The 22,637-nt window shown below is 43.5% G+C and overlaps 1 protein-coding gene and 1 long non-coding RNA gene across 2 annotated transcripts; both read right to left on the reverse strand.

Moving 5' to 3' along the window:
* Nucleotide 1: 1 nt before the first annotated feature.
* On the reverse strand, nt 2–922 carry LOC116653620. Its single transcript, XR_004307806.1, has 2 exons — nt 641–922; nt 2–545 (listed from the first exon to the last, which is right to left on the reverse strand). It is a non-coding gene; the product is annotated as an uncharacterized LOC116653620 (long non-coding RNA).
* Nucleotides 923–1,198: 276 nt separating this feature from the next.
* ALOX5 (arachidonate 5-lipoxygenase) lies at nt 1,199–22,372 on the reverse strand. Its single transcript, XM_015866859.2, has 14 exons — nt 22,148–22,372; nt 16,730–16,928; nt 15,783–15,864; nt 13,856–13,978; nt 12,104–12,210; nt 10,024–10,196; nt 9,083–9,229; nt 8,781–8,984; nt 8,457–8,543; nt 7,016–7,194; nt 5,686–5,807; nt 4,290–4,390; nt 3,207–3,377; nt 1,199–2,897 (listed from the first exon to the last, which is right to left on the reverse strand). The coding sequence occupies exons 1-14, from the start codon at nt 22,295–22,297 to the stop codon at nt 2,718–2,720; spliced, it is 2,025 nt and encodes a 674-aa protein (XP_015722345.1). The 5' UTR covers nt 22,298–22,372; the 3' UTR covers nt 1,199–2,717.
* Between the last annotated feature and the right edge of the window lie 265 nt (nt 22,373–22,637).

A 22,637-nucleotide genomic window follows, 5' to 3' on the forward strand; every position in this document is an offset into this window, starting at 1 on the left:
TTTTTTTTTTTTTGTTCTTCTAGGGTTTCTCCTTTATTTGTAAAGCCAAAGGGGCTGGGAAGTATTTTTCTATTCTCACTACCACTAATGGTGTTTTATAGTTAGTGTCCTCTTCTATGACCAAACACTGTAAGGAAGGACAGAGACAACAGACCCTCCTAAGTCAATGTCAGGGCATTCTGCAGGGAAAGCCTCCCAGGTGATAGAAAGTCACAGCAACTGGGAAAGACAGCAAGGGTTCTGGAGCTGAGAAGGCAGGTTACATACTGGCCATCGGCCATCCAGCTGAGACACGCACCACTGACTTTTAAATCTTGTCAAATATTACCTTTAAATGTGCATCATCTCACATCTATCACACAAGTGAATGCATTACCCACTTCAGAGAGAGCTGATCCTTTCATGTTTGCCCAGCAGTGATCTTGGGAGTGGATGCTGCAGGACCTTAGAAGTGTGACTTCAGGGACACATCTGTTCAAGCCGTGGCTAAGGTTGCAGTGAAACAACTTGCAGGCCGCACACAGGAAGGACACTTTCTGGTCTGGCTGTAAAGGGAGCAGGGAGTAGGATGGGAGAAAATAAGTAAGCACTTTGGTATTTGCTTCCTTACTAGCGACAGTGTTACTTTTAACCTCCTCACCTCGATCCACAGCCTCTGCTGCAGTTAAATCAGGCTGCTGGTATCAGCCTTGAAAGCTGCAAGTAAATTCCCCAAGCTTCCCCTTGGACCGAGGTCTGCAGGGTGGGATGCAAGGGAACAGATACAAGAGCAGCCATCAGATCCTCTTTCCATACTTTTTCCAGAAAAGTGCTTTTACTGTGCAGATCATTATCATGGGAAGGCTGACTTTCAACATGTATGGGGGGGGAAGAATGTGAGCTAGGGGGGTGAACTGCATATATTGCATCAGTTTGTTGTGAAATTCAGTTGTGCTTTTTTTTTTTTTTTTTTTTTTTTTTTGCTTTTGTGGTTCGCATGTTATGGTCTCTGGTCCTCTGTCACTCTTCCAGCACTGCTCACAATTGCATGTCTCGGTGCCTGCATCCATTCTCATGTGTTGCGGTGAGAGGAAAACACACGAGTCATAAGCGTACTTCCTCAAGAGAAGGAAGTGGTCTCACTGTCCACATTTTTGCTGAAGCTCTTTCACTGGTAGAAGAAAAAGGAAATCAGACTATTGCCAAGGGTCTAAAATAGTTGTCCTTTCCAATTCTGTATTTCATATGTAACATGAAAGACACTTTCACACCAATCTTATTGGAAGCTCACACAAGACATAGAAATAACTGTATTTTCTTAATGTACAGGAGCCTCATTTCTCTACCCAGCACCTTATCTTCCTACATTCCTTATACAAACCTTATATTCCTATCAAGTTCTTCAAAACATACAGCATTAGAAAGTGAGTTAAGAAATAAAAGCTAGATTTTCTTGTTCAGTTCTGTTTTATTAGCATAAGCAGCTTTCTCATCTATTTAAAAAACATACAACAAAATAAACACTGCAGGCTTAAACCACTAGTATAAAGAACAAAATCTTGGAAAAATAATCCACAAGTGTAATTCATTAAACTTCTACTCTTAAATTTCCCAAATCTCATTTTTCCCTTTTGTTATCTCTGTGACTCTCTCAACATTAAACCAAAGCCCAGATACTTGAGCATAGCCATCTCTGAATACAACAGACCCAACTCAGGTATCTCTAAGGCAGAACAGATTATGCCTAATTAGACAAATCCAGAGATTAGGAGCTATCATTTGACCTTTCTCCATAACCTTTATAGAAAGTGGCCTTTCTTCCCTCCAAGAACAAATGAAGCTGCCCACGAAACCCAGCCTTCTCTGCAATGAAACAGAGAATAATCATTGCTAAGCCTGTACTTACTTGTCACTATGCTAAGCAAAACCTTTGCCCATGCATATCAGTGACAGAAAACTCTTCTGGCAGATGCTGAAACAAATCTATTAAGTTTCATGTAGAAAATATATAGGTACATATAGATAAAAAAAATTCCTCTTCTATAAATCAGATTTTTCTCCTTTTAAATGAAAAAAGGGACTTCACTGTAAGAAGGTGGTAAAAACAACTCTTGTCTATGTCCTGCTTTTACCTTCATCCTGACTGGGCCATTCAAAGTTGTAGTGAAAATATTTAATGTATGGTTTTTAATCAGATTATAAATAACACAAAAACTTTAAAGACCACAAATTCATCTCGAGAGCATCATCTATTAAAAATAGGAAGGACTTACTTAAAAGATGAGACTTGTTTATTGCTCCTGACACTATTTTTGTGGAATCAAATGAGTGAAATGAAGAGTAGGAAGACAACCCTCTTCATCCAGTACCTTTTCACTGCTATGACCAATTCTCACACATGCATGACGTGGCAGTACTCGGCTTTAAAGCAGCGTAATTTCTGTGATTTCTTTGCCTTGACTGGGAAATGGAAAGCTAACACTATTGCAGGTATTGATTCTAAGATTAATATAAAAATCTTGGTGATAAAAGCTTGTTACAAAAGGAGCTGCTGCCTAAACTGCGTGCAAGATTTGTCACAGTTAAATTTGCTTTTAAAGCCAAAATAGAGTACGGGTCAGCTCTGATGGAGGAAGCATGTTTGTTATATTACACATTTCTAGAAGGTCTCTAATGAGGACCATATGTAACAGGAAAACATTCACTGGTTGTATACTCCTCTAGGCTCTCCTTATTGCTCAAACAGCGACGCTGTTGGGAATGCGATCTGGGGACAGGTAGTAGTAAGGGAGCTTCTTGTTCTTGTTGCGCTCTGTGATGGCACTGACGATCTCATCCAGGTTCTTGCGGAATTTTGCCATGGCCTCTTTCACTGGCTTCTCCACGAAATGTTCATCTGGATACATGCCCAGAAACAGCTGGTTGAAAAAAACCACCAAGAAATCATGCTTTCAGACTGTTCTGTCTCAACGCTCCTTCATCCAGCAGAACAACACCCTACGCTTTAGGAGTGCTACTATTATACCCAGTCAGTATTTAAGCTAGCCTAAACTGGCGCTGCCAGTGAAAGATGTGTCCTGCCCATCCTCCATCCCTGGCTGGTGCTTCTCATCCCTGGATACTCAAGCCAAACACAGCACTACAACCACGTAAGTCAATGCAGTCTTTCTAAAGCTCTCAAGGTCTCTCTACATCCCCCACCTCCTGGAGAAAGGAGGTTCACTTACTTCATTGTCCTGGAACTGGCTCAAGGCCCAGACAGCTCCCAGATGCCAACAAGAACGCCCTCTGTCTGGCAGACTCTCCACAATCTGCTCGATGGTGACTGTCCCCTTTTCTGTCGGAGGAGGGCAGCGCATTGTCGGAGGGGCATTGGGAATCCAGGAACACCAGTCATACTGCATAAGGCAAGAAAGCACAGTGAAAAGCTACAGTGACAGGTATTCAGGAATGCTTCAAAGGAAATGATGGAACTTGGCACTGGGGAGTCTGTTTCTGTAATAGGAGACTGTATGAGAAGATACTAATGAAACCAAAGGACAGAGAGAGAGATGCTCCTGTGAAGCACCGTAGGAGGTGAGAAAGTCCCTACTATTTTTCCCAGAAGGATCTCACAAGGGAGAGAGTGAAGTCACCTCCATAGGAGCAGCTGATGACAGACACAGATTAATTGGTCAGGCTAAGAATTTAGCTATTTTAATATACAATGATCTCTTCCTAGTTTGAGGTCATCTCTGATAGAACCACTAAAATGGGTATCATTTCCTTTTCTCCAATTGCTCTGTTCTGTAAAAACTGCTCTAAGAACATGTCTACAGTACTGTGGTAAAACAAGCTTACAATTTTTATTGTGTTTGGAGGATAAGATTGCTGTTCTCCAGTCATAATGTGTCATTCTTAAATCACCAGATTTGGTGATAATCATTGTTATTGGGGCTGTGATTCCCTGTGCCAGGTCTGTGAGCTTGCACATGCACTCCTTGCTGGGATGCTGTCAGAGACCTCCATGGCTCTGATACCCCAACAGGCACCCACCCAGCACAAGCCTGATAATAAAATGAATGAACTCAAAATATACAGGTTATAACTCCCAAACCTGAGTTTCAGTACCTATCTAGTACTCAAAATTATTCCAAGTGTTTCCAAAATAAGTGTTTCCACAGTTCTCACAGGAATTTGCAGATGACCCTGTTTGGTCAGAAAGAGGAAGGTAATGTCTGCTTATCTACCAAACAGCAGTTCTCAGGCTGTGCCCTGGTATGTGCATCTCTCAGCCTAGAAGGATGATCAGTCATCCCAGAAATTCCTACCTGGCCAAAATTCACAGCTGCGTGCTGGGCTGATGTGGTGAATATGATCACTGTGAGATATTCTGCTAGTTTCTCCCGTGTCTTAATCACCTTAGGAAACCCTGAATGAAAAAGAAGAAAAGCATGAGTAACCCAGCCATGAAATAACCCAGTTACTCCGTCAGTAGCCATCAGTCAAAAGTGTGAATTGCAGGACCATGCAACAGTCACTGAAGAACAGGGCTTCCTCCTTCTGACTTTGTTACTGGTTCTGCCATGTGCTCTAACAGCAGTTAATCACGCTCTCTGTCTTGGCTGTACGGCCATAAAAGCAGAGTGATCCTGCCTTACCTCATACAGATTTGTAAGGCATCGTCACTGTCTGCAAAAGCGGGTGGCATTCCTTAGGAGAAAGGCAAAGCATAATTATACCTTTAAAATATATGGCACCTCTGTCCTCACACCTACCCTAAAGCGAGGAACCCAGAGAGTCCCTTTTTCTTCCTTCTGCAATGCAAGCAGGGAAAGTTCATGACAAAGAGCAAGTGGCTGTCTGCTTGTATTTATAAATGTCTGAGGCTCAGCAATCAAGTGCACTGTGGGAAAAAGTGTGGGGAGAGCTTATTTGCTGAAACAGTAAGTGAGGAAATGAGAACTTCTGAAACAAAAACAACAGAATGAGGAACAGAAATAGTTGAATCAAGCAGTCTTTGAGGGGGAGTAATCAAACAGAGCTATTTAAAGAAAGAACAGAATAGTCAGGGAAAGGGAAATATTTTGTCAGCAAAGCACATCCGAGCCTTCATCTTTCCTGTCCCAACATTACAGACCCACCCTCCACTCTGTGCCCCTGTCCCAGGCCAGCATGATGACATGTCCCAGGATAACTAGACAGCTGACAGCACCTCGGGTTGAGCTGCCTCAGTGCCAGCTGCTGTCATTTCTGCACCATGAACCTGCTGCTGATGCAAACTCAACCTGGCAGGGGCAAGAAGACACGGTAGCTCTGGCCAGGCATCAAGACCAAAGAGGAGAGGATGCACACCCATTCCTGCACACTCCTGTCCTCAGCACACTGTGCTTATCTTGTAAAGGAGCTCAACATGCTCTTGGTCAGAACAGTGCTCCCGCAGCAGGAGTGGAGACAGCCGGGGAAGGCCAGCTGTACCCCACTTACGCCCTTCCTATTCTCCAGGTCATCCTACTCGCTCTGCCCCAGCCCTTGGGGTGGCAGCAGTGCAGAGGGGTGATGCTGCAAGCTGGGCAGGTTCTCAGCCTGCAGGGGCAGACCATAAAACTGAGTCTGTGGGCAAAGAAGGGAGGGGGTCACCAACAGTTCAAGATGCACAGTGCACACAGCCTTGCCATCACTAGAGACCTGGGGAGCTGCAGAGCCGGACAGGCCATCGTACCTTACCTGAGGACTTCACGCCCCTCATCCCGTACATGTAAATGTCTTTGACAAAGGCCTGGAGTTCCACATCTTCACACACCACCTCATCACTCTCGTAGTAGATTTGAATCACATCCTCTGCAAAACTGCAGACAGAGGAACAAATAAAAAAAGAAAGACAAAACAAAAAAGCAGAAAGAAATCCTACTGAAGACCATCTGTTGAGCTTGCAGAGAGTATTCACCTTGTGAGGAAGAGTAGGGGGGCAAGAGCAGGGCTCAACACCCTTCCACAAGCAGTGGGAGTGCAATTATTTCCAACTGAGGTGTCACTGCCCCACCATTAAAAGTACACTGGACCACAGTCGTAGAAGCATAGAATATCTCAAGTTGGAAGGGACCTAAAAGGGCAGGCTGGGAACAGCAGTCATTTCATCCAAGAGCAGATACTGGCACCCCTTCAGAGAAAAGGAGGCTGTGGTGACACACGTGTGAGTGGGCTCAGATGTGAGGACACCCAGCACTCAGAAGGCCCCTGCCCTCGCCATTTATAAACCAAGCACTTACGATGAATCTCTCAACCAAGTCTGAGGCCGTGTAATATCCTCCTCCAGCTAGCACTGACAGTCAAATTAAATGGAGTTTACTCTCTGGTATTTGAAAAGATATCCTGCCTCAATTAGCACAAGAAAGCACAGGAAAGAGAAGGGCAAAGAACAAGCACGCGCAGGCAGGGAAACTATATCAAGCAAACACAGAAAAGTTATAATTTCCTCTTCTCTCCAACAGGCACTAACCATTGTAGGAAATATGCAAAGATATTCTCTGTTCCAAAATCATAGGAGGCAAAGATATAAACAACATTCAAAGCATTAGTCTTGCACTATAAGCACCTTATTTTCTGAAAAGGATCCATGTTTCACTCTCCCAAGTCTTCTCCAGACTCAAATTTACTGCCCTTCTTGGCACAATCTGGGCCTTGCAATTTTAAGGCACTTTAAGAAAGGTTTAGTTCAAATCAGTCAATATTTTCATTTACTGGACTTCAAAACACAGCTCTCTCATGTGAGCCACATTTAATGGTTTAGCTTCATTGCTGACAAGAGCAGGAAGAAGAATCATAAGCAAGTTCCATGAGTGGCAGACACATTAGAGGAAACACTCAAACTGCATACACTTGAGGGGAGCACCAGGCACCAACCAGTATGACTAATCCCCCTCCTCTCACAAAAAGATGCCATGAGATCAAACAGCCCAAGCTGTATTCACAAGGCTGATGTAGAACAGAGACAAAATGGAGTAGTGTCTCTGTGACAAAGACTTTATTTGCCCTTTCCAGAGCCATGGCCTCTCACCTCTTTATTGCCTCCCAAACTCTAATGCCATCATCTCGGTAATAGTAGTAGGGGATATCCTCTTTGCTGTCCATCCCCTTAGCTTTGATATCTTCAGGAAAGCAGAGAGAGCTGTAAGTCAGATCCTTCATTGCTTTCTGAACCATTTGTACGTGTCCTCCTCCACCTGTAGCATTTGCCTGCAGGAACAACAGCAAGGTATGAACAGTGGGAGATAAATTAGGCTCACTCAGTGCCAAGACTGGCTGTCCAAATTCCCAGGAGATGTGTTTTTACCAGGAAAAGAAAGCATATCTCCACACAAACGGGTACCAAACTACAGAGGTCTATTGCAGTTCTGCATTTTGACCTCAGAGTTTTCACACTTTTTTCCACAAACCACAGATAACAGATCCATTTTCCCCACAGGCACACCTTATGTATCTCCTTATAATAATATAATAGAATACAGTAATAAAGTATAGAAGTACTGAACCCAGAGCATTTTCTGACAGCTCCATGCTCCAGAATGAGTGTGTGTGTGAAGGAGGGCAGCCAGCAGCATGTCAGACCAGAGCTTTTCTAAACCACCAAGTGATGCTGCAGAGTGGTTTAGGACTGATGACAGGTGGTGGTTAGGAATGAAGGCCACTATTAGACTCCCTGGGATTTAAGCCAGGACAACAGTTTTGTTGGGTGTTTCACTCGGAAAACACAGCATGTTCACAATAAACACTGCAAAATCCTTTAGATAATCGCTGCTCAGAAGTTCCCAAATTTTACTTCATGGTGCTAGCACTGAAGCAGTATACATCTTGCTCTTACTCTCTTCTGTCTGGCTGTACATTTAGACTGAAACCAACAATTCTGGAACTGTGTGATCCTCATCAGCAGATCTTAGCAACACACCTGTCCCACATGCATGGGGTACAGATGCCATCCTTCTGCTCAGTGGGACAGGAGTGTCTGCCAAGCCTCCACAGTCAGCAGAGGAGCACAGAAGACAAGGAAAGAATTTGCAATTAATTTCTCTTTTCTATGTAGGCAGAAAAACTTCGGAGCATGGAAGGCAGAGGTGTATGAGGAACATGTCCTGGTTGCAGCTAGTGCATTTCCACAGAGAGTGCTGCCTGCCAACATACTGTGGCTCCTAGATGCGGCATGCTGTTTCTGGGGTAGCAAGGAGATGAAGAGCCGTTATTGCAATAAATACCACTACAGTCAGGTTTAGATATTTGGATATCATACAGTTCTGAACTGATGACTTAGAGGTGAAAGATATCATCTTTAGTGCAACAGGAAGAGAATTAACTGAAGTCACCATTTCTGTGTCTCAGATGGTGCTATCTATGTTTGTGCTTTAGCAGATAGTCAAGAAACAACGCAGTATGTGACTGTTAAAGAATTAAAACCCACGGGGACCCACAAAAAACAACAAAGATTTGCAAAGGGGATTACTTACCTTGTCAAAAAGGCCACATTCGCAGATGAGCTGTTCTCGAGCTTTGGTATTGATGGCTATTGTGAACCGCATGTGTGGCACCAACAGCTGTGAAATATGACAAACAATGGTAGAGAGCAAATTCTTTGATTGAATTCAACAGCAACCGTGTGAACCGTGTGTAGAGTTCAAAGTCCTCAATGAGAGCAACTTGCTCTACACTGCCTTGCCAGGCAGCTGGTGAAACCATCCCAGACGAGCTACCACCAGGATGTGCTTTCGGTTTGTCAAGCCAAAAAGAAAACCTCCCTGACTCCCCCAGAACCTCTTCAGGGAAAGACCAACCTTGAAGAGAGGATGTACAGCAGGCAGCTGCCGGAACATGGCAATGCTGAACACCTCTGAGACTAGGTGTGTCCGTAACAGGTGGGTCACTGTCTGGTGGATGTGGAAATCAGATGAGCGAACCCAGATTTTGGCCAGCAGCCAGTCATAGGTGGCATCTGAAGGAAGGAATATGGGATTTTCTGGCCCAGGCTTTTGACCAAGCTGAAAGAGATGAAAACGGTACAATCCTCAAATTCATATGTGTTTAAGATGGGACGATAAGCAGTGTGCCCCTTTAAACACTCTGACAGCAAGCTCACCTGGATTGCAATGGGTACTATTTTATTCTCCAGATTCTTGTACAGCAAACAGATGGGTGCAGCCAAATACTGTATTGTGCATGGGTCTGTCTTATTGGCATCCACACCATCCAGCAGTTCATAGTCCACAATGAAAATGTTTCCTTGCTGGAAAAAAAAGTGAAAAGGGTTTGGTGTGTTTTAACAGAGAGAGGAAAAAATGAAAGAACACAGCAAACAATGTTCCTGGTGGGAAGGACAGAAAAAAGACAGGGCTGCAGCTGGAAGGTGGATGAGAGAGGAAGAAGACAGCACTGAAAGAGGTTAAGAAATAAAAGTAGAAAGACATGAGCAGTGAGGCTCAGAACTAAAGCTGGGGTGTCTTGGCCAGAGGCTGGTTCATGCCCTGCAGTTACAGGTGGCTTCTGGCCCACCCTTTCTCATGGAGGCCCAGGAGTGATGTTTGCCATCAGGACAGCAAGCACCTACCTCTACACAAGCTACCTGACTTGTGTCTGCTGGGTCTGACAGCAGGCCTCTCAGCAGGGAACGACTCTGTATTTGGCATTCATGCAGTGACACTGAGGTGCAAGAAAGTTTCATGCTATACTACGCCCCATGCTCATTGTACAGACAAAAGAAATATACCATCTTCCTAGTCCTTCTTCAGAATTTAATTCAGCTCTGTGGGTGACAGAGGGTACCATCCTTCTGGGAAAGGGTAGAATGCACCTCTGACAGTCCCTGTCCTTTGAGACAAAAGAACTGCGAAGGATCCTTCACCTCCTGCTGGTATCCCTTTAACTTGACCTGGAGAAGGGCCTGGCCTGCAGCTGGAAGGAGGAGATGTGGGGCCTGCAGCTGGAAAGAGGAGATGTGGCTGAAATGTAGCTAGAAGAGGGAACAGAGGTCAGAGAACACAAGAAAGAGCAGATGGAATCCAACTTCTCCCCATGCCCTACCTTCACTTCTTCCTCCAAGGTCAGGTTCCTCTCCAGGCTGCATTCTACCATATCCATGGTCACTGGCAACTTCTTGGGAATCTCCGTGCATCGCCGGATCAGCACAGGATTGCAGCCATTCAAAAACTGGTATCCAAACATAAAATCTTCTTTCCAGTGCTGCATCACATATTCTAAAGGAAAACAAGTCTGCAGCATCAATATCACCGTATTTCAGATTTCTCAGTTTCTCCCCCACTCCTTTTGTTATACTGCACTGAAACATTCATCTTCTATGAAAAATATGCTCTCCATCTGCAGACCACCTCCTTATGTCTTCCACAATATTCTTCAGTCTTAGTCTTCAAACACTTGGGGTTTGTTATACAGACAGTTAAGCCCCAGATCAATGGCACAGGCAGGGGATGGGAAATACCCAAGGTGGGAATGGAAAGAACAGCAGTGACTGGAGCTGGGTAAGAAGTACCTGGAAACGATGTTGACTCTGGCCTTCTCACTAGCACTGCTCATTGGCTGTTCTTTTTTTTTTCTGTTTATTTTTCAACTGTTAATACAAAGCAGATTAATAACTCCTCTGAATAAAACACCAGTTTTGGGGACTCCATCTCCTTATTACATCTTTAGTAGTACTGTGTGTTTTACACACTGCAGTTCTGCACTTCCTAATGTCATTATTGCAACTTCAGACTACAAGTTGAGAGTCAGGAAACACATGATTAAAGAAAAACAAAATCCCACTGATGTTGACAGCTGGCACGACTGAAAAACGTAAACTTGCTTCTGCCGAGTCTTACCAATACTCAGACTGAGAAGTGCACTCACATAGCTGAGATCCATTCTTATAGTTTAAAACTCACAGAACTGGAGCTTTCCTTGTGGGTATAGAAATACTATCAATGACATTAAATGTAGATTATATCTAATCCTTGTACTTTACCCCAAAATCATATAAAATGTAACAAATTGATGTAATTCATTTATAATAGCTCCAGCCTCCTTATGTGCTTTATATTTTTGAAACCATAGAAATGCCTCCTATTTCTGTTAACTGGTCCTTAGTCAGCCTGAAAAGGGGCAAAACTTCAGAGCAGGAAGGAAAAGAATGTTCCTTTGCAGAGCCAGAATGAGTACACTTACACATACTTGAGAGGCTACATGCTAACTGAATACCAACATCCGTGAATTTATTATATCCATTACTACAATAAAATATCAAATAATATAACTACAAGCCAGGGTAGCTGGTTGGGTTTGATTCACAAATCAAAGTCTTCCCAGCCCTGCTTTACAGAAATGACTCCATCAGCCCAACTCCATCTGCAACTCTTTTACCTGGACTTCAATTAACTGCTAAGACTTCACACCGAAAAGGATTGAGGAAAAGAATTTGGCCTTTGCCTTTTAACACTACATCAGTGGAATTTTTACCAGTACAAGGGACATTCCAGATAGCAAATATTCAAAAGCAAAAAAGAGAAACTCAGGCTCTTACTCAGGCTATGACTTTTCCTGGTAAGATATGAACACAAAATAGTACTACTATTATATACTAATAGTTTACTGTAGCATGTGTGATAAGTTCCAGTACGTTTTTGGAAAGAGATGACATTTTGGATAGATGCTGTAAGCCCTCTTAAGCACTAACTTGCGCTCATTCTCAGCAAGAATTACAGTTCTTCCAGCTGTGGTCAGATGGACTATTTTGTCTGCCGCAGGACTAGGTGAAGAAGTTGCAGCTCCCAGCTCATTCTCAGCCCTTTGCAACACGCCCCCAGACTTACTGGCCTGTTGGCTTGTAAGTTTTGTCAAAACAACTCATTGTGCCACTAAAAACATGCAAGCCACGGGCAGAGAGCTGGAACTGGAGGGTCTTTAAGGTCCCTTCCAACCCAAGCCATTCTGTGTTTCTATCATAACTAACTTCACTTTGTGGTCTTATGGGTGGTTGTACGATCAGCAACCTAAGATTACTGTCTGTTTATGGTAAACAGTGTGCATCACAAGTGTGTGTCAGCCTTTTCCTTTCTAATCAGATAAATTCAAGACAGAATATCAGTCCTGAAAATGCTGACAAACTCACCAGAGATCGTGTTACTGATTCTCACAAAGATCTTCTCGAAATCCGCAAAATCACTCCAGGAAGACTGGAACATGTGCATAAAACGGTTGATATAGAGATTCTCCATCCTGAAAAGAAAGCCTTGTACTGTCACATAAATGGTAGCTTTGTTGTTATTACATAGAAAACATTTATTTTGATTACATGTCAGTGGATTTAGAATCAGGTTTTCTTTCCACTAGTATCTTCAAATGTGCAAAGAAGTGACATACACCGCTTGAAGATGGGGAAGGCAATTAACAGAGAAAAGAAAGGTCACAGTGTCACTGCAAATCCTCCCAGACGGAGGGGGGAGGAGAGAGGGGGGATGCAAGAAGTCTGCAGTTGTAAATTATAAACTAAAACTGAGAGACCTTAAAATGAACTGGATTAGAAGTAGCCAAAGAGGACAAGAAGCCCACAGAGTCAGCAAGTGGCATTCTGAAAGAGGATTCACACCAGCATAACCAGAAAATCAGACAAAAGAGTGACTGTTATACTGAGTCCAAACAATGGACATACAGAACAGCTGCCTCTGCTGCTACAGATATCAGTCAGAATAAGGAGAGGTACCTGGAGGCACGTTAGGAAACATTTGTGCAATTATCTATCCTGGACTTGGAGACAACCTCTTTGGAGGTCTCATCACCTCTGACAGGGGCACAGAAGGATTGTACAAGGAGCTCAGAATGGCCTTTCCTGAGCAGCAGGAGATGGAAGGAGTATTGTGCAGGACTTCCTGAACAGACAGTAAATGTCTGAATATCAGATGAACTTCTAAAGGAAGCACGGCCATGTAAGGTTTCAGACATGTCACGTCACTAAATGCACTCAGATAAGAAAATATTCACTGTTATTAGGAACCGCAGCTTTCTTAGAATGGCTGTAAAACCTGCTAGTTCTCTTATCAACATATGCTTGACAATATAATCCCCATCTGATCACTGAAACACTGAGAGGTACATCTTTCCAAAGTATGGGGGGACCAGCATATTATCAGATTAACAGATGTAGGAATTACAGATGATCTCAAAGCAGCATTTCCTCATCTCCTCCTGTTCCACTATTTGTTACAGCATGACATGGCTCAGGCTTGTGAGACAGCTCAGAAGCAGACTCAGTGCCGAGGGTTTCGATTCACCCATTAACTTCGCACAGTTCCAGATTGCAGAGTGGGATTTTTCAGGCTCACCCAGTGGCCAGGACTCTGTTTTTTCAGTGACATGACAAGTTCAGGCAGGATAGTGACTTTGATGCCTGGAGCAGATTACTACCAGATGTGGTTAAATGATGAGCATAACCTACATCTGATGGGAATAGTTTTTCTTCGGCAGAGTCTCAAAGGTGCATTGTCACCACCAATAGCCAGATGTGAGAAGCATCTTCAGGGGGCAACTCTGAGTTACATCCAGATTCCTAAGGCAGTAGGTGCCAATAACTCTCCTTCCCATGCTTTTCAGCAGAGTCTTTAATCATTCTGTCTACAGCCAAAACAGTGTCTAATGAGAATGCAGAGGATCTGCAAGTTCCAAGAGTGAAAAGCTTGAAACATCAATTAAAACAAATAAACAAAAAGATATTTTGTCCTTTAGTTTTTCCTGCTTTGTTTGACCACAGTTGCAGATAGGAGAAAAGAATCCAATTCTGAGATTCAGTGAAACCTGTAATGTGGTCACATCCTTACTCTGCACAAAAAAGTTTTTGCAAAATGCGTAAGGTACCACAAACACTTACGCTTTGGAGTAGTTCAGAATGAAGTCAATTCCTTTCTCATTGTCAAACTGGATGTCACGGGGCAGTTCACTGTGACAATGGGCATCAATGCTCAGAGGAAAACCAGGGTGCCACTCCTTCCAGCTGAGAAAAGAGAAGTTGGATTAACTCTGTAGCTTCACCAGCACAGGAGCTGCATTTTTCTTTCACCTGTGCTGCTGCCATGACACAGCTATAAACAAAACTTGCATCAGACTCACTTGGGACAAAAATACTGACTTATACTACAATAATATATACCAGTAGCCTATAGAAACATGAAGTACAACAGACAGCATCTACTTGGCCAACTTCCATCACAAAACTTGAACTATCTTAATACCTGTGATATTTCCAAATGCCTGTCACAATTGGTTGGAACTGGCAGAAACTTCAGATTTACTGGGAAGTGAAAGGGGCACAAAGACAGCTGTACAATGCACATTGCTTGGTTACATCAACCTCATTTTTGAGGTTACAGTTTTGCAGAACTAAAACACAGCCATAACGGGGTGAAACAAACAACCTGGGATTTGGAGCACGCAGCAGTGTGACATCATTTAGTTCATCATATTTGTGCAGTGGACACAGAAGAAAACAGGGGTTTTGTAAGTGACTTGCACCCTCTCAGAAGTCTCTGGTGTCCAAAAGCACACTCAGACAGTTACCTCCCTAAAGTAAAAATGCAATACCCAACTGGCTGTGCAGAAGTTGCTGGGCAGGAAAATCACGTGTCTCACATTCACAAACAATACCGTGAAATGACTAGCAGCTCAAAGTGTCAGACATGTGTCTCATTTCCCCCAAAAGGCAGCGCTACCAGAGGTGCATGTAGCCTGGGCTCAGCTCCTGAGCTCGCCTCCTGATGGCCATGGTACTCACCTTCTGCTCTGTACGACTTCCTACCACATTTTTACCTCAAAAGAAAAGAAGGCCATTTGTAACGGGGAATATTTCAGCAGTATTTCCAAATTGCCTGCACATACAGACTGCATTGTGCACTATCAGTTAAACATCTGAATTGCAAATTGCTATTTTCCTGGAATTACCAATGGTTTTGCTTTCCTTTTTGCATGTGTAAACAAAATTTTGTGCCACCTATCTTTTTCATCTAGATTTTTCCCTGCTGTTTCCTATTATTTGTGATCAAGATCCTTTCTAGTCAAATTATATCAACAACACATTTGCCAAACATCAAACCATCAGCTCTGAGTAAAACCTCTATTAGTCTCATCCTCATTCTCCTGATAAGGAGAGGGAAGCAAGAGAAACTTTTCTTCTTTTAACAGAAAGTATGTTCCTATAAAAAGGAAATGTGTGCCGTCTTCTGGGATTGCCTACTGATAAAAGATTTTCCTGTTGTGACTTCTTAATTGGGAAAAAGCCTGTAACTCTATAAAGATGAATAACACCACTATGCTTTGATGGAACATTCCAGTCTGCTCAAGCAAGGTTAGATCTTCCACCGCGCCCTGGTTCAAGAAGTGACTAAAACTCACTCCAGCAGCCACAAAGCTCCAGAATAAAATGACATGTTGATATCACACTCCAAAACTGGAGTCCTGCTTGTAAAAGACAAACAAAGTCTACCTTTATCTTTTCACGAAAGCACAGCTGTAGGCCAGAGGACCCATATAGGGACTGTACCACTGAATTTCACCCCACATCTTCTAGACAGGCTTATCTGAGATACAAGTATCTTGTAATGCAGCCACGTGCAGCAGGTGACAATCATTTACAATGAACATCATCTAAGTAAAAAAGTACACGCAGCCAACATGCAAACTTAAGAGTTTTGTTTTACCAGTATTTCAGTATCTAGAGCAATATTATTACCTGAACATGCTCTGCCAACCTCTGACCTGAGGACAACAGGCCCTGGCCTTTTGGGGAGCTATGAGAGACTCACCGGTACATTTTTTGACGATTCTCAAGCTCTTTGCGTCTGTGCTGCTTGAGTATCTGGGTCTTGTCATCCCGGGGGAGCTTTGCTATGAATGGGAGAAAGAAACAGTGTTATGAGGTTCCTTTATCATTACCCAGGTCTTGAGAAGGACACCATTGTTTCAAAGCCTTCCAACTTCTGTCCTAAAACTTTACAAAATTTCTGTGAGAAAAGCTAACACAATCCTATTTAGTACCTTCAGCTCCTAATGTGGTGATGCAAGGAGAAAATTGGTTAAGCTAAAAGCAACTATCTCATCTCTACATAAAACCTGAGCTCTTAAGGTAGACACTTGATGTAAAATGGACTCAATAGGGTCATGGGACTTAATTTTGAATTTCAGCATCTGGAATAATTTTCATCAGTCAAAGAAATAACAGTATTACCTGGGACAATGTTGTAAGTTAAACTACAACACTAGTAAATATCTCCTATCCTCTCTCCTTGAGCTGTACTCTCCCCTACCAGCCTGAGGCAATAAGCACATTCTCCTGCCATGATTCACTGAGAACAGAAAGAAAACCCAGTGAGGCTTCAATTCCAGACAATTTGCTCTTCTGACCATGCTGCTAAATAACAGAGACTTCCTTAGCGATGAGGAGAAAGCACAAGGTACATGACTTGCTTTACATAGGCAAATGGAAAGGCAGATAAAGCCAGCAGTTTTGTGGGAATAGATATTTTGGGTTGGAAATACTGGAGGTAACACAACTGATAATATATATACATATGGCTAACATTTTCCAGCTGGCTGTGTTTATGGTACCAACAAAGTTTTGTTTACTTTTGTCCTTTATCTGAGCATACTCTGAATGCCATGCAAAGGTTATGGAAGTCTGGGATGTACAGAAAGAGGGAGGAGAGGTGGGAGAGCTCTGGGTGCCACACAGGAGGTTTCTTATGGTGCTCACCTCTTCCATCTCGAAGGACAACCTCTTTTTCATCTGTAATCCAGCGGTAACATGGGAATTCAAGATAATCTCCCAGTGGTGTTTTGACAGTGATGTGCTTAAGGTACCAGTCATCTTGGTACCAATATTTTCGTTTCTCAATTTTTATTAGCTGAATTTCTCCAAGGTCTTCTTCCACTGTCACATCATAAGAGTCAACCTAGAGAGCAGAAATAGTTATTGATACACTGCATACGAAGAAAGCAAAGCCAGCACTGTACAAACACACCCGGCCTTCCTTGTGGCCAGTATGGCATGGGTGCAACAGTACTTTTCTGATTCCAGTGGGGGAGAAGAAGGACAAGAACAAGGAGAAGGACAAAGGAGCAAATTACGTGATTGCAGTATAACTGAAAGATGCATGAAATAAATAAGACCATGTAAAGCACTTCACAAATGTGGAAACATCTTGTATCTAATCCAAAGATGGTATCAACCCTTGAAATGTGTGCAAGTCTGAGAAAAAATCCGCAGACCATGAAAGCTTCTGCTACTGCAATAGATGAAAGAGGTACTGATTGGGCAAGTCTATTCAGACTGCTGCACTGGAAGGAGAATCATGGGTTAACACACTGGATGGTGAACTCTTGGCTAAAGGATGGGTACTTCAGTCCCCTCACAAGGCTGGGGCTAACCTTTCCAGGACCTGTGTGATCTCCTACTGCATGCAGGAACAGCACTGAGCAAACTGCAGTTCTGGTGGTAATTGCACTGCTAGATAATATCAGAACAGAAAGAAATGAATAATCATTTTGCATATGGCCAGTAAGACACAGTGCAGCACTAAGCAACTCAGGAGAATGGGAACTGACTCTTGGTTTCCAACACTGTAAACAGTTCAGGGCAAAGGAGAGCAGTCAAACGCTCACTGTATAAGCTGAACTGCCACAGAAATCCTGAGAGCAGCACCCCCAGCCTGCCTGCTCAGATGATCCGGCTAAGCATAAGGTGGTTACAAGAAGAGACTGTATTCTCTTGTGGTTTTTCTCAGCACAGACAACACCCTTAGAAACATTAACCAGCTGCTGATACCCAAAGGGTGAGATACACTTCCTCTGCATGCTACAGTGTCTAATTGACCCTCCTGCCTGAGCGAGTCTTGTCGCTTGGCTCCTGGCCCAAACACCATGCTCTGCCTGATCTCTTTGGAGCACTCCCCAGCCAATCTGTATACACCCACTGTTACTGCCTTATTTACTAGGAAAAAATGCTATTTCAAATAAGAACTGAAACTGAAAAGTGAAGCAAGATTAAATTTCAGATAGGAAAAGAAAAAAGTATGAATTTTAAATGCCTCCAGATGGCAACTATTAACCTTAACAGTTACAAAAGAAAGATACATGGCAACTTGCATCTATATGATTAGAAGAACACACATACTAAGAAGCATCCCTTTCTTTCCCATTTTAACACCAGTTTCCTATGTTATCAATGCAATGTACCCACTCTACAAGCTATGCATGTATTACTAGCTGTGCTGATCATTTTAGGATGAAGGCATCTATATGTCCACCAAAGTTTGAGATGGCAGACCTCAGTTCTCTCATACCCCACCACATGAAACTACCACCTTTCATGACTCATCTAATTGACTCATAGAATTGAGAAAAAGAAAGAAAGAAAGAAAGAAAGAAAGAAAGAAAGAAAGAAAGAAAGAAAGAAAGAAAGAAAGAAAGAAAGAAAGAAAGAAAGAAAGAAAGAAAGGAGAGAAGGCTTTGAAATCCATGCTGCAGATAATAAAACCTTGCCTTTGCCTGTCTTTCTCTGTGATGTTCATCAGTCAACTTTGAAACTGTTCAGGCTATGATCAATAAACTGCATCTCCTATGAGGTTGCTTCATACCAACAAAGACAAAGGGATTTCTTCTTATGAGCAGCCTAACTTCACTTAAACACAAATATTTAAAATCAATTTTGGCACCACTTTGATTCACCGAGACTTAACAGACTAATATCAGTCAGAGCTATATTCCCACTTTCCTACTAAAGCCAAAGTCAAAGAACAGTTTCTATTGAAGAGAACACTCATCTGGACTTAAATCAGAATTTGCTATGCTGATGTCAATAGCAGGCCTATCCACACAAGGTGGTAGCACGTGGGGGAACTGTGCTTCACAAAAACAGCATGGCAGTCCTTGGCAAGCCTGGCATGACACCATCTGCCTGCAAGGCAGGAGCTGGGATGTAAAAATCACATAGCTAAGATTTCAACTGACAGATTAAAGTGGTGTCTCTGACTTTTCCTTGCATCTCCCAGCAGAACAGAAGTCATTCTTTTAGTAGAGCCAGTACATACACTCATTTTGAGAGTTTACATTGCTGAACCTTCAGCCCTTCCACCCCCTTCACTCACACTATTCCGAACATCTAGAAGGATAATGTACACACGTAAATTCATTCCCTTGGTCTTTCAAAAGTTTGAACCAGCTCTGGAGACTGAAAAACACTGACTGGCTTTTCCCAGAAATCACCACAGTAATAGTAATAGTAATCAAAATCCTCATTTACAAGTACCCATTTAGATTGTTTCTATACTTTACAGAATCTGACTTTACATAAATCTACACTTACATGAACACATCTAGGATTAAAATAGAAGCAGTGATGCGAGCCTGACCCAAAGAGTTGATCCAAGTGTCACACTGGCAGCCAGACCTTGGGCACAATCTCATTCCTCCAGTAGCAGTCTCTTTGCAAGTATTAGAAGAGCCCTGAAATAGCTTAATAAGTCATTGTCAGCCTAAATGCTCCCAAGGGGCTTTAACTGTTTTATGATCATCATGATCCTGTGTTAATGGCAACCTCCGACACGAGGTGACTCCTCACCCAGCTTCCCCTGCCTCTGAGCCAGAGTGGCCAAGGGCTGACCTGAGATCAGCAGATGCAGTTTTGCTCGTGCAGTAAAAGTGTGGCAAGCTGTACAGACGGTGCAAGGCTCAGAAAAGCAGTTGTGTTTTTTCTGTTGTTGCTCAATGGTTTTGTTGCATTTGTGTTATGAGGTATCATGCTAAACCGCATTGCACCCCCGTGTCTGTTGGTAAGCCATAGAAGCTGGGGATTTTTAAACATTTGGCTTCAGAGAGAGAGAACATAGAGAATGAAGGCTGTAGGACTGTCTGAAGTCCCTTAGCACCCCATCTGAGCGATTTACCCTTCTGCAAAATCCAAGCTCTTTATGGCAGAGAAGCACCTGGTGCTGCAAAAGGAGCAACAAACCAGCACGCTCTGCACACACAAAGCCCAAAGGCACACAGAACTGCTGTCCTTCTGGAAGCACTGCTGAGTGCGTTTCAGCAAAAAGCAGATGGAAGAGTAACAGGAAGTAGGCAGAGAACTGAGGGACACCATGCACTCACCCTGAAATTGCTTTGCACCAACAGGAACTTACTCAAAAGACAGTGAGTGAAGAAAAGCAACTCCAGCTTTCTAAACTGCCCATTTCCAGTGCTTGGAGTAAGTCAGAATGAAACTAAAATTGAATACTGTCATTGTGAAAACTCCTCCTAGCCTTCCTACATCCCTTCCCTTCTATTAGCATTTGGCACGCAGATCCGCTCAGAGCTGGTTGGAGCCCTCATCCAGCATATCTAGGAAAACTCACCTTCTCTTTCATTTAAATGAAGCCATTCCCAGGATAATGGAACTACTGAGAGCAGTCCAACATTTAGTAAAGAAATTGGGAAGTGACAAAGTTTTACAAGACAGTACTGTAGAATTCTGGTTATCTGTGGAAAAAGTGCTCTATCATTATTATTTGTTTCAAATATCACCACACTGTAATTATTTGGAAGGAAAAGGAAATTATAGGAATGCTACTGAAATGCCAAAGGCAGAACTGGTTTCAACTGTCACAATTCACAAAGCAGCTAACTTGGAAGTCTTACAGTGCTCTTCAGTATTGTTTGCTTTTTGTTCCTTATCTCTATTTTTTTTCTTCTCCTTCCTCCTTCCTTTGCACAGCATCTCAGTGAGATTCCCAGTGTTTTGGGCACAGTGTTACCTGAACAGGTGCCTGGAAGAATGCACAGCATTGCCAAGGAAACACTGCCCGCAATAGCACAGCTTCACACATCATGCTACAAGTGACCTATATGGCAGCCATCTTACAGAACACACTAAGGAAGGACCACATGTGGAAATAATTTGGACAGTAAAAAAAGCCAAGGATTAGTCATGGACTTTTGCACCCAGAAAGAAGTTTGACAAAAAAGAGAAAAAAAGAGATTGTCCCCGTCTCAGCTTGCTCACGTAATAATACATTTTGTATAGAATGTTAAGCAAGCTTTTCAAACAGGTAAAGACTTTCAAATCCACTTAGAAGCTGCATTCCAAAGGAGAATGTATGTGGTTCCAGGTGCACATATTGTCTGCTGCAGGGCTCCTGCACTACACAAAGTCCAGCTCCTCCTACCCTTACCCATCAGAGCCCAGCACTCCTGGACCCCCATCTGCAGCCTGAGGATGTGGAGCAGGGTACCCAGGCACTGGAAAGCAGGGGCCAGCCCTCCTAGGAGCACAGTCTCATCCTGAGCATGTAGAACACATCTTGAGGTTTTCTTCCATCACTCTCGCTAGTATTGTTAAGCTTTGTTCATAATCACCAGATAAAATAAGAAGAGGGGGATTGGATCTTGATGATCTTTAAGGTCCCTTCCAACTCAAGCCATTCTATGATTCTACAAGGAAGAAAGAGCAGATGCCCTTTAGGGAGGTCGGGGTAACAAGATCTCTATGCAATAAATGCTTAATCATGAAAGAAAGTAATTATTTCAACAGCAGCAACAGGGAAATATTCACATCTCTGAATCTGCTTTTCTCAGGATGTTTATCCACACATATGTGGGGGCCATATCTGCACACACCGTCAACACGCATTTAAAATGCTGTCACCTGTGAACTGTATCAGAGGTACCCAGTCAAGGCTGGATAGCTGGCTCAGGCTGTGCACCCCATAGGTAAAAATATACCTATGGGCAAGGCAGCACTGTGATGGTGGGGCTCATCTCCAAAGCAAGTTAAGGGTGATTTTAAAAAACTTTTAAAGTCCCTCGAATCTCCTTAGATCTCTTGGGAGCTGTGAGTTGGGGCTACAAATGAAATACACATTTAAAAATAAAAATCTCACTCTATTATTTTGAAGTCGGGCTATTAACAAATAAACACCATATCGAAAGGGTGCTTGGAGTACAGGAGATGGCCTGAGCAACAGCACAGCGCACACGTCAGGGTGAGCCCGAGCAGCCCAAAGCCAGCCCAGCCATATGCCTGTTTTCCAGCTATCACTTGAAGTTGCGATGGAGAGCTCCGAGCCCCGGCCCGCCTGTCCCGATGCCCACGGACGGGCACTGCCGGCTGAGCCGGGGTTGTGAGGGCACTCACCGCACCGCGCTCGAAGTCGTTGTAGAAGGGTTTGTCCAGGAGATGCCTCTCGCTGCAGCCCGCGGTGCCCTCCAGGCTCAGGTATACGTAGTCGTCGGTGCCCGCGAACCACTGGCTGCCTGTAGCCACGGTGACGGTGTAAGACGGCATGGTCCCACCTGCACGGTACGGTCCCACCGGCGCGGCACTGCCGAGCCCCTCCGCTAAGCCTTGCCCGGCCCCCGCCGAGCACCGCCCCGCTGCCCAGCCCTGCCCTGCCCACCCGCTCTGTTCCGCTTTATTACCACATCGCTCCGATCTTGTCTGCCCCACGCTGCCTTTGTACAGCCGCCTGTAACACAAACTGCTTATCGTTAATACACACACACACAGTATCCACAAAGCACCATAGGGATCCCATCTTCTCACAGTCCCCACCGCGTGTGCAGCAGGCACCGAACCTCGGCTACAATTAAGATGCTAACACTGAGATAAGAGCTGGCAGTGCTCC

This window comes from Coturnix japonica, chromosome 6, assembly GCF_001577835.2.
Source record: "Coturnix japonica isolate 7356 chromosome 6, Coturnix japonica 2.1, whole genome shotgun sequence".
Taxonomy (NCBI): Eukaryota; Metazoa; Chordata; class Aves; order Galliformes; family Phasianidae; genus Coturnix; species Coturnix japonica.